The 15,672-nt window shown below is 36.6% G+C and overlaps 1 protein-coding gene across 2 annotated transcripts in view; it reads right to left on the bottom strand.

The window, feature by feature from the left end:
- The window catches only part of LOC150110586 (DNA (cytosine-5)-methyltransferase PliMCI-like), a 678,915-nt gene that overhangs the window by 46,269 nt on the left and 616,974 nt on the right, over positions 1-15,672 (bottom strand). For both annotated transcript variants that reach the window (XM_090399829.1, XM_090399828.1), the window contains exon 33: positions 4,074-4,314. In XM_090399829.1, the coding sequence (XP_090255955.1) occupies positions 4,074-4,314 (241 nt within the window). The remainder of the gene's footprint in view (positions 1-4,073; positions 4,315-15,672) is intronic.

Genomic DNA, 15,672 nt, shown 5'->3' with positions numbered 1-15,672 from the left:
CTACAGATCACCATAATTCTGATCCACACACACAAACTGAATGCCAAATGAATTCAGATGAAACTAAACCAGAGACTTATTTCACTCTCTCTCTCTCTCTGTCTGCCTGCCTCTACCACACATCAGTATTGTGATTTTGATGTCAGTTATTTATACATACATAACAAAAACAATGTACAAATTTATAGTGCTTTCATGATGTCTTTTCTCTAACTAAAAAACACAATAACAAACAAATACACCTGGAATATAAAATTTACTGCAAAGTCTGTGAATAATGCATATGCTTGTTATATTCTGATTTCCATTACTTTTCAGCACTACCAGTTCTACCTAAAGTTACTAAGCAATGTTAATTTTTTATTTTTACAAAAACTTTATAAGAAACAGTCAACACTGCCTCTCCCCCCCCCTCCAAATTGTGACATGTTGCAAATATTCATCCAACGAACATTTCAGAATTATAAAATCTTCATAAAGAGGCAACTTTTTCTCTTATGTTATCAATGTGAATCTGCATTTTTTAAAAAATTTATTTATTATTATTTTTTTAATCAAGATGAAAATTTAAACAGCAAAATTTCAAGGCAGGTGGAAAACATTCTAAGGATTCATTAACACATACAAACAATATAGGGGTTATTATATAGTTTACTTACAACATCAAACTCTATGATAAAAAATACGGACAACCTATTCCAGAAAATAAATAACGTTACTTTATCCCAGGAAGACGTCCTCTCCTTGTTGGATGCAACTTCATTATACACTAACATGGACGTACCCAGAACATTAGACATCGTACACACACTACTCACAGAGGACCACACTCTGCACACACACACACACACACACACACACACACACACACACACACACACACACACACACACACACACACACACACACACACACACACACACACACACACACAAAATTAACACCAAATGACATCATAAACTTGATCAAACTCATAATATCAGCTAACTTCTTTAAGTTCAACAACAACGTATATGTTTAAATAATGTTACTTTATCCCGGGAAGACGTCCTCTCCTGGTTGGATGCAACTTCATTATACACTAACATGGACGTACCCAGAACATTAGATATCGCGCGCGCGCACGCACGCACACACACACACACACACACTACTCACAGAGGACCATACTCTGCACGCACACACAAAATTAACACCAAATGACATCATAAACTTGATCAAACTCATAATATCAGCTAACTTCTTTAAGTTCAACAACAACGTATATGTTCAAATTTTTGGACTCCCTATGGGCTAAAACATCAGTGGATAACCAGCAGAATTATTCCTGGCACACATAGAATCACCCCCCCCCCCCAACATCACCTTTTATGGCACATAAGTGGACGACATTCTATGCATTGGAGAACCTACACACATCACTACCTTACAAACATCCCTTAAAAATTACAGCAACAGACTAAAATTCACCATGGAAACTGAACAGAACAAATCCATCAATTTCTTAAACCTGACATTAATCAGAACTAACAACAAAACAGACATGAAAATATACCACAAACCCACACATGTCGGAAACTACCTCCATTTCAGTTCATACCATCCATATTCAGTTAAAAAATTGGTCATCCAATCACAATTTATAAATGTTACAAATTCTCAACTAACCGTAATTATCTCAACACGGAATTAAATAATTTAACAGATTTCTAAAAATCGCAACTACCCCACACAACTAATAAATTACGCAAACTGAACAGCAAAAACCTGCCAAAACAACCCTACTACCCAAACAGACTCCCAACACGAAAGATTCAAACTGCCATACATACAAATCCTACAAATACATTTTCAAACACATGGATTATAAGCTAGTAGTATTCACCACGAAACAAAAATCAGCAACTCTCCTAAAACCTACTAAATCTCTCACATGAAGAAATGCTAGAACACCACAATGTAGTCTATAAATTTCCTTGCCAAAAAGACTGTGATATCATCTACACAGGTTCTACCATTAGGTCTTTATGGGATAGACTACAAGAACACTTCCGTGACTGTAACATCATTATTCCAGAACATTTCAACACAAAAAAAACGCAACATCAAAAAGAAAAATAAAATACAGAGAAGACAGAAATAGCAGTTCATGCCCTTTAACCACCTCACCGGCCATTATGGATCAAATACGGATACGCATACGCTTCGTATCCATCACATATTTCAATGTAATATCAATGGTATTAAAATTTTAATATGCACTTCGCATCCATGATAAACTCGACGTCTATAGACGTCGTGGCCGGTAGCGTGGTTAACAGTAACATACCCTGCAAATTGAGAAGGCCAGAATAATAGACAAACAAGACAATGAAACAATGCTTAGAATATTGGAAACAATAGCCACAAAATGTGACGAAAACTCAATCAACGTCCACCAACCCTACATAATTTCTGAGTGTTGGAAGCTCCACAACATAAAAATTAGGTCATGATTCCTACCAATAAGCAAAAGCAAAATTCCTTCTAAGGCAGATACACCAAGCCATCATGACATAGCCCTACACTTTTCCTGAAATATTCTGATGACAATACACGATCGAAACAGCTCACACCCCGTTAACGCTCTCCCCCGGCCCTGTTTCCCATTTTTAAAAAAACTCAGGTTTTCTAATTTAATCTTCCCACCTTGTCTCAAACAACTCCCCCACGTTTCCTACCCCACCCCCTTTATCGGCCTAACAGAAGTATGGAGAATGAAGACATCCAAACAAGGCATGTGCAAAATTTCTTCCTCTATTAGTCTGCATATATTTACCTCTAAAATACACTTATAATGCCCTAAAAAATTCTTGAGTAAAAAACCAATGTATTTAAAATAAGGGACACTCCTAAATGGAAACAGGATTAGCCGTATAAATAATATAGTGGTTGGTAAGAAATGTATCTTTATGTATACAGTTGACCCTTGAACAACGTGAGGGTTAGGGGACGCAGATCCCCTCTCCCCCATGTTGTTTGAAAATCCATGTGTAACTTTTGACTCCCCAAAAACTACATTACTAATAGCCTACTGTTCACTGAAAGCCTTAATGATAACATAAACAGTTGATTAACACATATTTTGTATATGTATATATGTATTAAATACTATATTCTTACAATAATGTAACCTAGAGAAAGGAAAATGTCATTAAAGAAAATCATAAGGAAGTGAAATTACATTTAGTACTGTATTTATCGACAGTGTAAGTTTACACCATCTGTTTACAAGAGGAATCGTATGTCTGTCAGTACCTACATCAATAGTCTTATATGATACAAAACACTGTAAATGTTATACGTATCACTAAAAAAAAATAGACATCAAAAATGAAAAGATAATATGAAAAAGAAATTCACATTTATTTACAGGCATAATGAAGCAGCAGCAATATCGTTGCTTCGTAGTAGCCTGGCCTATACACTAATGAATGAATGAATTATAAAATTTTTATTTTATGCTAATTAATTAATTAAACTAATTAATAACAGTTACTTTTATGCAGTTATGATTTAACACTACATCTTTACGTTTGTTTACATTTCTCTCAACTGCGAATGGTGCCATGTACGCTCTGTAAGTGTGCGTAAGTTTTGATAAATTTTAACTTTTTATAATATATTTGTGCAGTTTTATAGTAGTAAATGATAAAATAAACTAGTGTCTACATATATTTTATGCGTTCATGGCACACCTAACTTTTCTTAATTTTTTCGATATTTCTAGGCTATGTGGTTCGTCTGTGAAATTTTTAAATTGTCACAAATCTCTAAAAAAAATTCCAATATATTCATTCAAAAAAATGCGTATAAGTGGATCCACGCAGTTCAAACCCACATTCTTCAAGGGTCAACTGTATATTGTTTATGTCAATTATATATATACACACACATATTATAATAATATATAATAATAATTATGATTATTATTATCCCATTTCAAATCCAGTATTATATCAGTATTTGTTCTTTTTTTTTTCTTTTTCAAATTAATCTATTTTTTAATCTTCCAAAACTAAATATGCACATACCTGCTTTCCCATGGGTTCAGGATTAGTAATAGTTGTACTAAAAAAGCCTTCCCATTCCAACCGACCATACAGCCCAGACCAATGATTATGTCGATTTCCAGTGTGAGGTAAACACCATGGAATCAAGGTGTTGAACTGGCGATCCACTGGATCACATGGCTGTCCCTCAGCACACGAGCAAACTCCTCTTAGCGCTCCATTTAAATCTTTTCCATTTTTCATATCATTATATGTATAATATCTAGAATTTGGTAAAATCAATATTAAATGTTGAGAAAGAAAGAAACTTTGTTCATGCTGATTGTTCTTTAGCATAAAGAAAGGATGTGTGACAAGTATGGGCTCTTCTATATTATTACAGATATTAATAAAATAACACATGTATATATACCAGTACTCTCAAAATATAAAGTAAACATCATGGCTTCTGTAACTTTTCACATCTGAATTTATATTCAGGATGATAACTTTTGTATTATATACTAATCAGGTCAAGAGGCATTAATAGTGTGATTAAATGAGTCAGTTTTCTGTAAGCCAAATTTCATGAAAGTGAAACTAAGAAGTATACCTGAAATTTGCAATAAATGAATGCATAAGAATTCAACAGATGATGAATTAACTTTATCATGCAAAGCAATCCTTCATATTTGTATAAAACTGAAAAACAGAAAATTGAAACTGTCATCACATTTCAGAAGAATGAAAGCTCATACAACAGCTAGACTAGGAGATGCATTTTGAATGTCTTTGAAGCTGATGTGAAGGCAAATGGACCAATGGCAGATGACTTTCATCACCAAGTGAAACGCTACCACCACCTTAATCATCTTCCTTGTTGAAAACTTAAGTGGCTGATGGATGATATCACCACTTCAGGAGAAGGTGCTTTGGCTTATCCAGTTGACTCTCACTATAGCAAACTGTTGAAAAGTCTTGACAGATATCTCACAGGCACGATGCTATACAGAAAATTCACTACAGCAATTTGTAATACACCATCCTCTTATGGATTTCAATAAGGGTACAGCATCCAAACAGTTTTGAAGGACAAGACTTTGTGACCAACTAGCACATAAGTAATTAGCAGCATCCTGCTGCTAATTACTCCTGGAGACAGCTTAGGTAGCACTATGTGGGAGGAACTAAAGTGACTGGAAACTCCTGAGATAAGCGATATACCCAAGAAAATATCTTTTAACACAATATATCTCCACTTTTTTTTTATTTTAAAAATTAATGCTTCTTCATTTGCATTATTTTTAATAGTGTTGAAGAAAGTTAATTTTTTTTAAAAGTGAAGACATCTAGGAGTTTCCAGTCACTTTAGTTCCTACCACATAGTACTTAAGCTATCTCCAGGAATAATTAGCAACAACATTATGTGCTAGCTGGTAACGAGTCTTGTCCTTCAAAACTATTTGGATGCTATACTAATATCCAAGCCTAACGTTCTATTCCTAACCAAACCTCAACTTTAGCTACATTAACAACTATTCATCTTAACCATTTTAGCATAAAATTTATTCTGCTACAAGGGTAGCATTTGTATCCTACCATTTCATGCCTTTAATGTAGGATGCACATATCCTATATGTGCATCCTACCATTCATGCCAGATCTAGGATTTTCTCTGGCTTGAAATTCTTTCTTATTCTGTTACATTTATTTACTATGTTTAATAGTTTCTGAGTATCAAAAAGCATACCGACATTTTTATCTTTACTTATCCATGAAGTTTGATTTCCTTTTCTGACTACCAAATACTGAGGCCATCTTTTTTGTACACTTTAATGTTTAAAATTCCATCTATTATTTGTAGCAAATACTTTAGCAGCATTTCTTCTAGCTTAATAAGATAGTACAAGGAATAAACTAATACTAACTGTTTCCTAACACATGACATTTCATAACCAGTTTTCCTTATAAAATAGTCATCCTTTAGTATAAAAAATTTGTAGGGTTCACAAACAGTTTGATATAGTGTCTTTTCTTTAAAACAGCATAGTGAGGATTTTCTGGTGGTTTGTTATAGTGAGAGTCAACTGTAAAGTTTGATTACCAATGGAATGCCTTCTCTCAGTCTAATTCCTTTAGTGTAGTGCCAGATGAGATGATCTCTCCAATCTAATCCAACTGCTTTGATAGAGTTACAGAATTAATTCTTGCTAAAATCCGTGCCTTCACCCTTCCCACTATCAAATTCTTGCTTTTCCACCAAGTCTTCCAAAGCAATAAAAAAAAATCTGCAAATCACAAGAATTTTTGTCTCAAGCATTTTAGATGCTTGCAAAAAATGCAAAAACATTAATGAATCTAAATTGGAGTTGGAAAGAATCAAAAGTACAAAAACGTTTACTGTCTGGAAAATGCAACAGTCTACCTTCTAGTCTCTAACCAAGGCCAGAGTGTGAATTCTATATATCTATGCTCCCTTGCTGCCTCCCATCCACAATCTCCCCATTACAAAATTTCCAAATTCATGCAGAGATGCTTAATGGAATGAAACAGAACTGAGAAAGGATTAAAATATTATTTAATTCTTTTAATATTTCATCTCAGTCAGTCTCAGTACAATATGAGACATAACACAACACAAGACTAAGTGGAACACATGGATGAAAGACTAGAGTCTTAATTGGATGGGGTACCCTCTGTGGGCACCTGTTAGCAGCCTAGGATGTAAACTGGTATCTCATTTTGGGAAGTTTAATGAATCCATATTTATTTAAATTACACTGATTTCTGAGAGCAGCTGCCAACAGGTGCAAATGTACTTTGCATGACTGCAAAATACATTTGCAATCATGACTACAGTCAATCGGGCCTTGAAAACCATGCTTTACTGTGATTGAGCATGATTGTCTTTTTTCTGTGTCTAAAGCACAGTCTGTAAGGCCTGAATGACCATAGTCATGATTGCAAATGTATTTTTTGTGTTCTTCCATGTAGATGCTGGCTGATATCTTCCTGTCTTTCCATAGTAGGCCAACTTGCAGGAACTGGGCACTTTATATACTCCAGACACAAAGAGAGGAGGGAGCTAATCTCTAGTAGAACATATAAGAGTAGCAAGTTTTCGGTAGGACTTGAAAGCTGTGCAAAGATTGTATTTCTTTTAGACTCTGGCTATTTTTCCTGAAGTGCCTCTCACATAGGGAATGATGATAGCATCACTAAAATCTTTCTATAGAGAGGGTCAAGAACTGCTGTATATGATTAAGTTTGCTGTCAGAGAGGACCGACTCATTGAAACAAAGGCTACAGACCCTACTGGTTAGTGTGCGTTTTAATGATACTATATTGCTGAGGGTGGTGGTGGGGGGGTTGTGATTTTATCTACCTGTGTGGGTGGGCTTCCTGTATACAGAAAAGGACAGGTCATCATTGGGTAGATGTGTTACCAAGGTTTCTAGAAAAGCTAAGCTATCATTAATTTCTTTACCCATGGTAAACTGGGCTCTAGTAATGCTTCTGGACCATGAGGTCAAATGAACAACACATCATCGGCATACAGTACCTTAATTAGATAGAAGGTTTGAGAAGGGAAAAGAGTCCATAGAGATACCCTCTACATGTTTATAAATTTTGAGCTTCGAAGAGAAATATCCAGAATGAATAGCAAAGGAAAACAGATCAATAATATCAGGAGAAAATATAAATATAAAAATAATTTATCATTTATAAAAATATAAATGATAAGGTGTCATTTAATGGAAAATTAGTGAACACTGAGGTGATATCAAAGCTAACGAAAATATCTGTATGATTTAATGTTAAATTCTCAATAGAAGTTTTAAAATGGAGTTTTTTTTATATACAGGAAATGGTATGACCAATGAGGGGCAGAATGGGGGGGATAAGGAAGTGTAAAACTCTATGTAGCTTGGAAATATCAAAGCACTTTACACCGATTTTTACAGGTAAAGTCCCATGAGAATGTGACAAAAATAACTGTGTTTGTCTCTGTGTTGTGTTTTAAGCTAAATATTACTGTAAATAACCCTATGGGAATTAAATGTATTTACTCCTGACTCAATTTAACACACGTAAACCACAGTAGTAGGTTTTTTATTACGTAAATATTTCGTCCTAGGTATCTTAGATCATCATCAGTACAGTATGGCAATACTAGGAATGACAAAAGAAAGGGTGCATACGTATAAAGGAATCCAAATTGCATGCAGTGGCGTGTTGCGGCCTGAACTTAAAATTAAATTAAATTAAAATTAATTACAGTTAAGTTATTATTTTACACAATTTTGTATGACAATTTCCCATACTTTACGGATGGCAAGAACATCATTGCAGTTTAGATTTGGTCTGTGGCGTAGGGCTTCAGCACTTTCATTATATAAACGTTCATATTTATATGAAGATCTGTGTAGAAGTTTTGTCTTTTTCCAATGGATCTTGTGGTTTGGGTTTTCAACTCCGTGTTGAGCATGGCCTGATTTATGCGGTTTGATGAGGCGGATATGGTCTTGATGTTCCGAAATGCGTTTAAAAACTGATCTGCCTGTCTGTCCAAGAGAGTTTACAGGAGCATGGGACCTTGTATACACCAGGTAGTAGCATAGGTGAAAGTTTGTCTTTAGGCGAGGGTAACAAGTTTTGGATCTGGTTGATGGGTTTGTAGGTGGCAGCAAGATTACATTTTTTCATAATTTTCAAGAGCCATTCGGAGATGCCTTTGATATAAGGTATGGAAATCCTATGGGGTTGTTCTTGTCTAGGTTGAACAGAAAGGCATTTCGGAACATCAAGACCATATCCACCTCATCAAACCGCATAACAGGCCTCACTCAACACGGAGTTGAAAAACCACACACAAGATCCATTGGAAAAAGACAACACTTCTACACAGATCTTCATATAAATATGAACGTTTATTATTTAAAATTATTTAAATTCAGTTTTAAAACAATGTGGGATTTAATATTCCCTTAATTTAAATAATGAACGTTTATATAAAGAAAGTGCTGAAGCCCTACTCCACAGACCAAATCTAAACCACAATGATGTTCTTGCTATCCCTAAAGTGTGGGAAATTGTCATACAAAATTGTGTAAAATAATAACTTAACTGTAATTAATTTTAATTAAGTAATTTAAATCATTTTAATTTTAAGTTCAGGCTGCAACACGCCACTGCATGCAATTTGGATTCCTTTGTACGCATGCGCCCATTCTTTTGTCATTCCTAGTATTGCCATACTGTACTGATGATGTCCTAAGATGCCTAAGACAAAATATTTATGTAATAAAAAACTTACTACTGTGGTTCACGTGGGTTAAATTGAGTCATCAATTCTCCACAGGTTTCTCTATATGATCAAGTATCTACTCCTTTAACAAGAATATTTTAGAATGTCAAAAACAAAGGCAATGCTTTGCCAGCGGAACTTTGTATAATAGCTCTATATGAGGGCATAAGAAAGTTGTTTTACGATTTTTGTGTATGAGAAAGTTGCTTACGAGCTCTGCACATAAACACCTTCAAAGTCAGTGCCTGAGAGATCTGAAAGGTTCAGACAAGTTTCCGCTGCCCGACAAGATACGATCAAAGGAATGCATGGAGGAGATGAAAGAACGGGTCAGTCTTGAAAAAAGATCAAGGAGTCATGCAGAATTCTTCGGGGTTACAACCTTTCGTGCAAGGTCCTGCAGAAGGTGTAATAAAAAGGGACTGAGCCGAACACCAGGGGGAAGCCAGTCAGCAGCAGTTAGAGCTATCGGAGTCGGCAGTCAAGAAGCCAGACGGTGGCAGTTAAAACTATCAGAGTCAGCAGTGAAGGAGCCAGTCGTTGGCAGTTAGAGGCAGAAGTATCGGGAGTAGGATCCAGAGGAGAAAATTGGGAATGACGAGAGAACAGCGGATGTAAATACCTGAAGCAGTTTCGCTCGGAAGTCTTTTGCCATGGGAGATCAACCTCTTGCTGGAGCTATTCGAGTACCGCAGGTTGCAGTCCACAGCCCGCCAATTCCTGATGAGATACTGCTGATGCAAGACACTCCTGAAGGAAGTCTAAGACCTGAGATGAAGGAAGAGCCATAGAGACTTTAGTGCAAGACTTTTGATTGAACGTGCGATACAGAACCTCTGTAAGTTTTTTTTTTTTTTTTTTTTTGTTTGTAGATTTCCTTTTATAATCTAAGAGATATGTCATAGATGGAGTGATAAGAATTAGCTTAATAGTAATAAGAAGTGTCCATAAGAGAGTCATTTGGAATTGTAATAATTGGAATATAATTTGTGAAATAACTTGGCATAGCTAGCTAACCTCTTTGTGAGTAAATTAGTTTCAGTAATTTGATTTAATAAGCAGAGAAGTAATTGAGTAAATATATTGTATAGTCATTTAGTATTGAAAATGGAAAGTTTGTTTCTTTATGCTAAAAGCCTAAAGGATAGGTAGAGAGAGTAACCTCTGTATTGTTTAATTAATGTACTTTGTTATTAATGTAAATAAATGTGTTTTAATTATATGTCAATAGAGTGACACCTGATCTTTTATTTTACAAGGCACTGTTCCTAAAAACAAACTCGGATCTGTGAGCAGGAAACAACTAAGGCAATAAAAGTGTAGTTTAAGTACATAAGAACAACTGTTTACGTAAACTTTATTGAAGGAATTTATTCTAGTAAGAGAGAGAGATCTACTGGACATATTACTAAGTCTTGTGCTGATATAGAAACACGGTGGCGCAGTCTTAACAAATAAATTTTCCAGTGTTCGTAGGCATATGACTAGGTGAATGTGAAAGGTGGATAAACATAATACGCAATAGAATAAGAAAGGTTACGAAAAATAAAGCGCATTGCAAAATTAGAATAAAAAGTTAATAACCCTGTCTACAATAAAAGCATTAAACACCATATTGTTACAGGAGCATGCTAACTGTTTTGTTAATTTATAACAAGGGAAATCTGTAGCATCTACTAAAGTGGCATACTTAGTAGTATAGAATTACTTTTATGTTCATTTTAGAAATTATGGACTTTACAACTGTGTTATAACTAACTATTTTAATTTACCGACGTTTCGCTCTTCATATTAAGGTCATCATCTGGAGTATATACAAATATACAAGGACAAGCTGAACTACATTTCACACAGTAAGCTAAAGAAACAATGATTTGATCAACAGTTATTCTACTGACATGACCACTTGTGAAAAAAAAATAAACATAAAATTAAAAATTAATTAATTATTTAGAAACTACATCAAAGCTAAATTCTATTTAAGATAACACGAGAGAAACATTCTTTCATATAGATAGTTTTCTTACAGTAACAATGATGTCCTATTTTTAACATTACAATTGTTATATTAAATTTAGGATTCTGGATCATCTACAGTCCTGTTTGTAGTTAACTCTTAGGGAGAAAGGTTCCGTGGGTAGAATATGTGCCTTCCATATGCTTGAGATTTTTAGATTTCAGATTGGGGTGGTTGATAAGAATCTCACCGGATTCCTTAAATTTACGTTCATACCATGTTTTGGTGTGATGTAAACAACTAGTGCTTTTCCAGTCAATTCTATGTCAAGTGTTCAGGGCATGATCAGAAAGGCCAGCTTCACCATAGTTATTATATGTAATATGTCGTTTATGTTCCTGTTGTCTGATAGGAATTGTGTGCCTTGTTTCCCCTATGTATGGTAGAGTACAGGTGCAATAAATATGGTATACTCCAGGGTGGACCAGTGGAGGGAGTGGGTCTTTGGATGAGTTGAGTAAGCTTTTTAATTTTGCAGGAGGTTAAAATACAACCTCAAAGCCACCTTTAAACCTCCTGCAAAATTAAAAAGGTTACTCAACTCATCCAAAGACCTACTCCCTCCCTACCCACCCTGGAGTATACCATATTTATTGCACCTGTAATCTACCATATATAGGAAAAACAGGGCGCACAATTCCTATCAGACAAAAGGAACATAAACAACACATTAAATATAATAATTACAGTGAAGCTGGCCTTTCTGATCATGCCCTGAACACTTTACATAGAATTGATTGGAAAAAGCACCAGTCTACATCACACCAAAACACAGGAACACAAATTTTAGGAAGCATGTGAGATTATCATCAACCATCCCAATCCGAATAATAATGACGGTCTAAAAATCCCAAGCATATGGAAGGCACATATTCTACCCACAGAATGTTTCACCCTAAGAGTTAACTATAAACAGGACTGTAGATTCTCGTAGACAGGCTTATACGTTGGTTATGCATTACTAAATCACTTAAGGAATTGAACAATGTAGATACGAATATAAATTAAATTATACTTTAATAAATATTTCCGATATTTCGGCAACGTCACGTTGCCATCTTCAAAAGGAACTTGCAAAAAAAGGCATGTGCACATAGGCAATAACAACAAAGTAACTGAGAATGAAGAGATGAAGCTATTGTTCTCCTAAAAGTCCTGATGGTGCCCTCTAGAAGGCTAAGTAGGTGTTCTTGGCCGTTGGGCTGAAGGTTTGCTGATGTAAGCCTCCCAAATTTGAGGCAGTCGCATACAACCAAATTTGTTGAGGTTTGGAGAGTTTCTTAGGGATGAGGCTGATTCCATAAATAGTCTTTTGAATTTGTATTTGCTACGGTGTATTACTGTAGCTTTCTTCCACCGTATTCTGTGGTGTGTATCCAGAGCATGGTCTGCAAGACCAGAATGGCTGTACTTGTGAAAACGGATGTAGTCCTTGTGTTCAGAAATTTTGATATTTGCTGTCCTGCCTGTTTGGCCAATGTAAGGCAGTTTACACTAGGTAGGTCTAGGGGAAGTGGTTGGTCATTAGTGGAGCGGATAAGGGATGCCAATTTTCTGTAAGGCTGGTAACAGGAAGTCAGGTCAGAAAAAATTACCAAAATCTTTTTTAAGATTTTGGTAATTTTTTCCGAGGTGCCTCAGATGTAGGGAACGGTGATGATGGATTTAGAGTAATCCTTGTTGTGGAAGGGGGCTGTGGTTTGTAGGTTTTCATATTTTTTGGATTTTTTTGGGGGGGAGGGTAGCAATTGGCTGAGAAAGTGTTGAGGATGTGATTTAGTTCAGTGTTTAGGGCCATGTCGTTAGAACAGATTAGTTTAGCCCTGTTGTATAGTGTTTTCACTATACAACACAGAAAGCTAAGTAGGTGTTCTTGGCCGTTGGGCTGAAGGTTTGCTGATGTAAGCCTCCCAAATTTGAGGCAGTCGCATACAACCAAATTTGTTGAGGTTTGGAGAGTTTCTTAGGGATGAGGCTGATTCCATAAATAGTCTTTTGAATTTGTATTTGCTACGGTGTATTACTGTAGCTTTCTTCCACCGTATTCTGTGGTGTGTATCCAGAGCATGGTCTGCAAGACCAGAATGGCTGTACTTGTGAAAACGGATGTAGTCCTTGTGTTCAGAAATTTTGATATTTGCTGTCCTGCCTGTTTGGCCAATGTAAGGCAGTTTACACTAGGTAGGTCTAGGGGAAGTGGTTGGTCTTTAGTGGAGCGGATAAGGGATGCCAATTTTCTGTAAGGCTGGTAACAGGAAGTCAGGTCAGAAAAAATTACCAAAATCTTTTTTTAAGATTTTGGTAATTTTTTCCGAGGTGCCTCAGATGTAGGGAATGGTGATGATGGATTTAGAGTAATCCTTGTTGTGGAAGGGGGGCTGTGGTTTGTAGGTTTTCATATTTTTTGGATTTTTTTTTTTGGGGGGGGGGGTAGCAATTGGCTGAGAAAGTGTTGAGGATGTGATTTAGTTCAGTGTTTAGGGCCATGTCGTTAGAACAGATTAGTTTAGCCCTGTTGTATAGTGTTTTCACCATTCCATATTGTTGTGAGGGGTGGTGGTGGGATTGTTGGTGAATGTATCTGCCTGAATGGGTTTTCTATAAACTGAGAAAACCAAGGTTCCATCAGGCTGGCAAGTGGTGACTAGTGTGTGTCTAGGAAAGGGAGGCTGTTGTTTATCTCTTTTTCCAGGGTGAACTTGATTCTGGGGGTGTTGGTTGTTTAAGTGTGTTAAGAAGGAGAGGAGTGTATCAGAGCCATGTGGCCAAATAGCGAACACATCATCAATGTAGCGAAGCCACATGGTTGGTTTTTGTGGGGCAGAGGCTAAGGCTTTTTCTTCAAAGGTCTCCATAAAGAAATTGGCCAAGGGTGGGGAGAGTGGTGAACCCATGGATGTTCCCTCTATTTGCTTGTAGAATTTTCTCTGCCAAACCAAATAGCCCTAGATCATTGTTTCAAAGCCAGCATAGAAAACCTTACACTCCAACATACTGACATAATGGTCAGCTTTGACGTCTCCTCCTTATTCACAAATGTCCCACTCAAGGAAACTTTAGAGTTAATCCAAGCTAAATTTTCTCCCGACATCTCAGCCCTATTTCAGTTTACAATGAACTCAGGCTATTTCGTTTGGCAGGGAAAATTCTACAAACAAATAGAGGGGACAGCCATGGGTTCACCACTCTCCCCACCCTTGGCCAATTTTTTTATGGAGACTTTTGAAGAAAAAGCCTTAGCCTCTGCCCCACAAAAACCAACCATATGGCTTCACTATGTTGATCATGTGTTCGCTATTTGGCCACATGGCTCTGAAACACTCCTCTCCTTCTTAACACACTTAAACAACCAACCCCCCCAGAATCAAGTTCACCCTGGAAAAAGAGATAAACAACAGCCTCCCTTTCCTAGACACACTAGTCACCACTTGCCATGCTGATGGAATCTTGGTTTTCTCAGTTTATAGAAAACCCACCCATACAGGCAGATACATTCAGCAACAATCCCACCACCACCCCTCACAACAATATGGAATGGTGAAAACACTATACAACAGGGTAAACTAATCTGTTCCAATTACATAGCCCTAAACACTGAACTAAATCACATCCTCAACACTTTCTCAGCCAATGGCTACCCCCCCCCCCCCAAAAAAATATTAAAACATAGAAACCACAGCCCCCTCCACAAGAATTACTCTAAATCCATCACCATTCCCTACATCCGAGGCACCTCGGAAAAAATTACCAAAATCTTAAAAAAACATGACCTGACCGGTTATAGGCCTTACAGAAAACTGGCATCCCTTATCCACTCCACTAAAGACCAACCACTTTCCCAAGACCTACCTGGTGTATACCAGGTCCCTTGCAGTTGTAAACTGTCTTACTTTGGCCAAACAGGCAGGAGAGCGAATATCAGAATTTCTGAACACAAGGCCTATATCCGTTTTCACAAGTACAGCCATTCTGGTCTTGCAGACCATGCTCTGGATACACACCACAGAATACGGTGGAAGAAAGCTATAGTAATACACCGTAGCAAATACAAATTCGAAAGACTATTTATGGAATCAGCCTCAGCCCTAAGAAACTCTTCCAAACCTCAACAAATTTGGTTGTATGCGATTGCCCCAAATTTGGGAGGCTTACATCAGCAGACCTTCAGCCCAACGGCCAAGAACACCTACTTAGCCTGCTAGAGGGCACCATCAGGACTTTAAGGAGAACGATAGCGTCATCTCTTCATTCTCAGTTACTGTGTTGTATTGCCTACATGCACGTGCCTTTTTTTGTAAGTTCCTTTTGAAGATGGC

Source organism: Typopeltis vanoorti, chromosome 1 (assembly GCF_054136105.1).
Source record: "Typopeltis vanoorti isolate ZY-2024b chromosome 1, IOZ_Tvanoo_1.0, whole genome shotgun sequence".
In the NCBI taxonomy this organism is placed as follows: Eukaryota; Metazoa; Arthropoda; class Arachnida; order Uropygi; family Thelyphonidae; genus Typopeltis; species Typopeltis vanoorti.
This window is presented reverse-complemented; position numbering and strand designations above follow the sequence as displayed.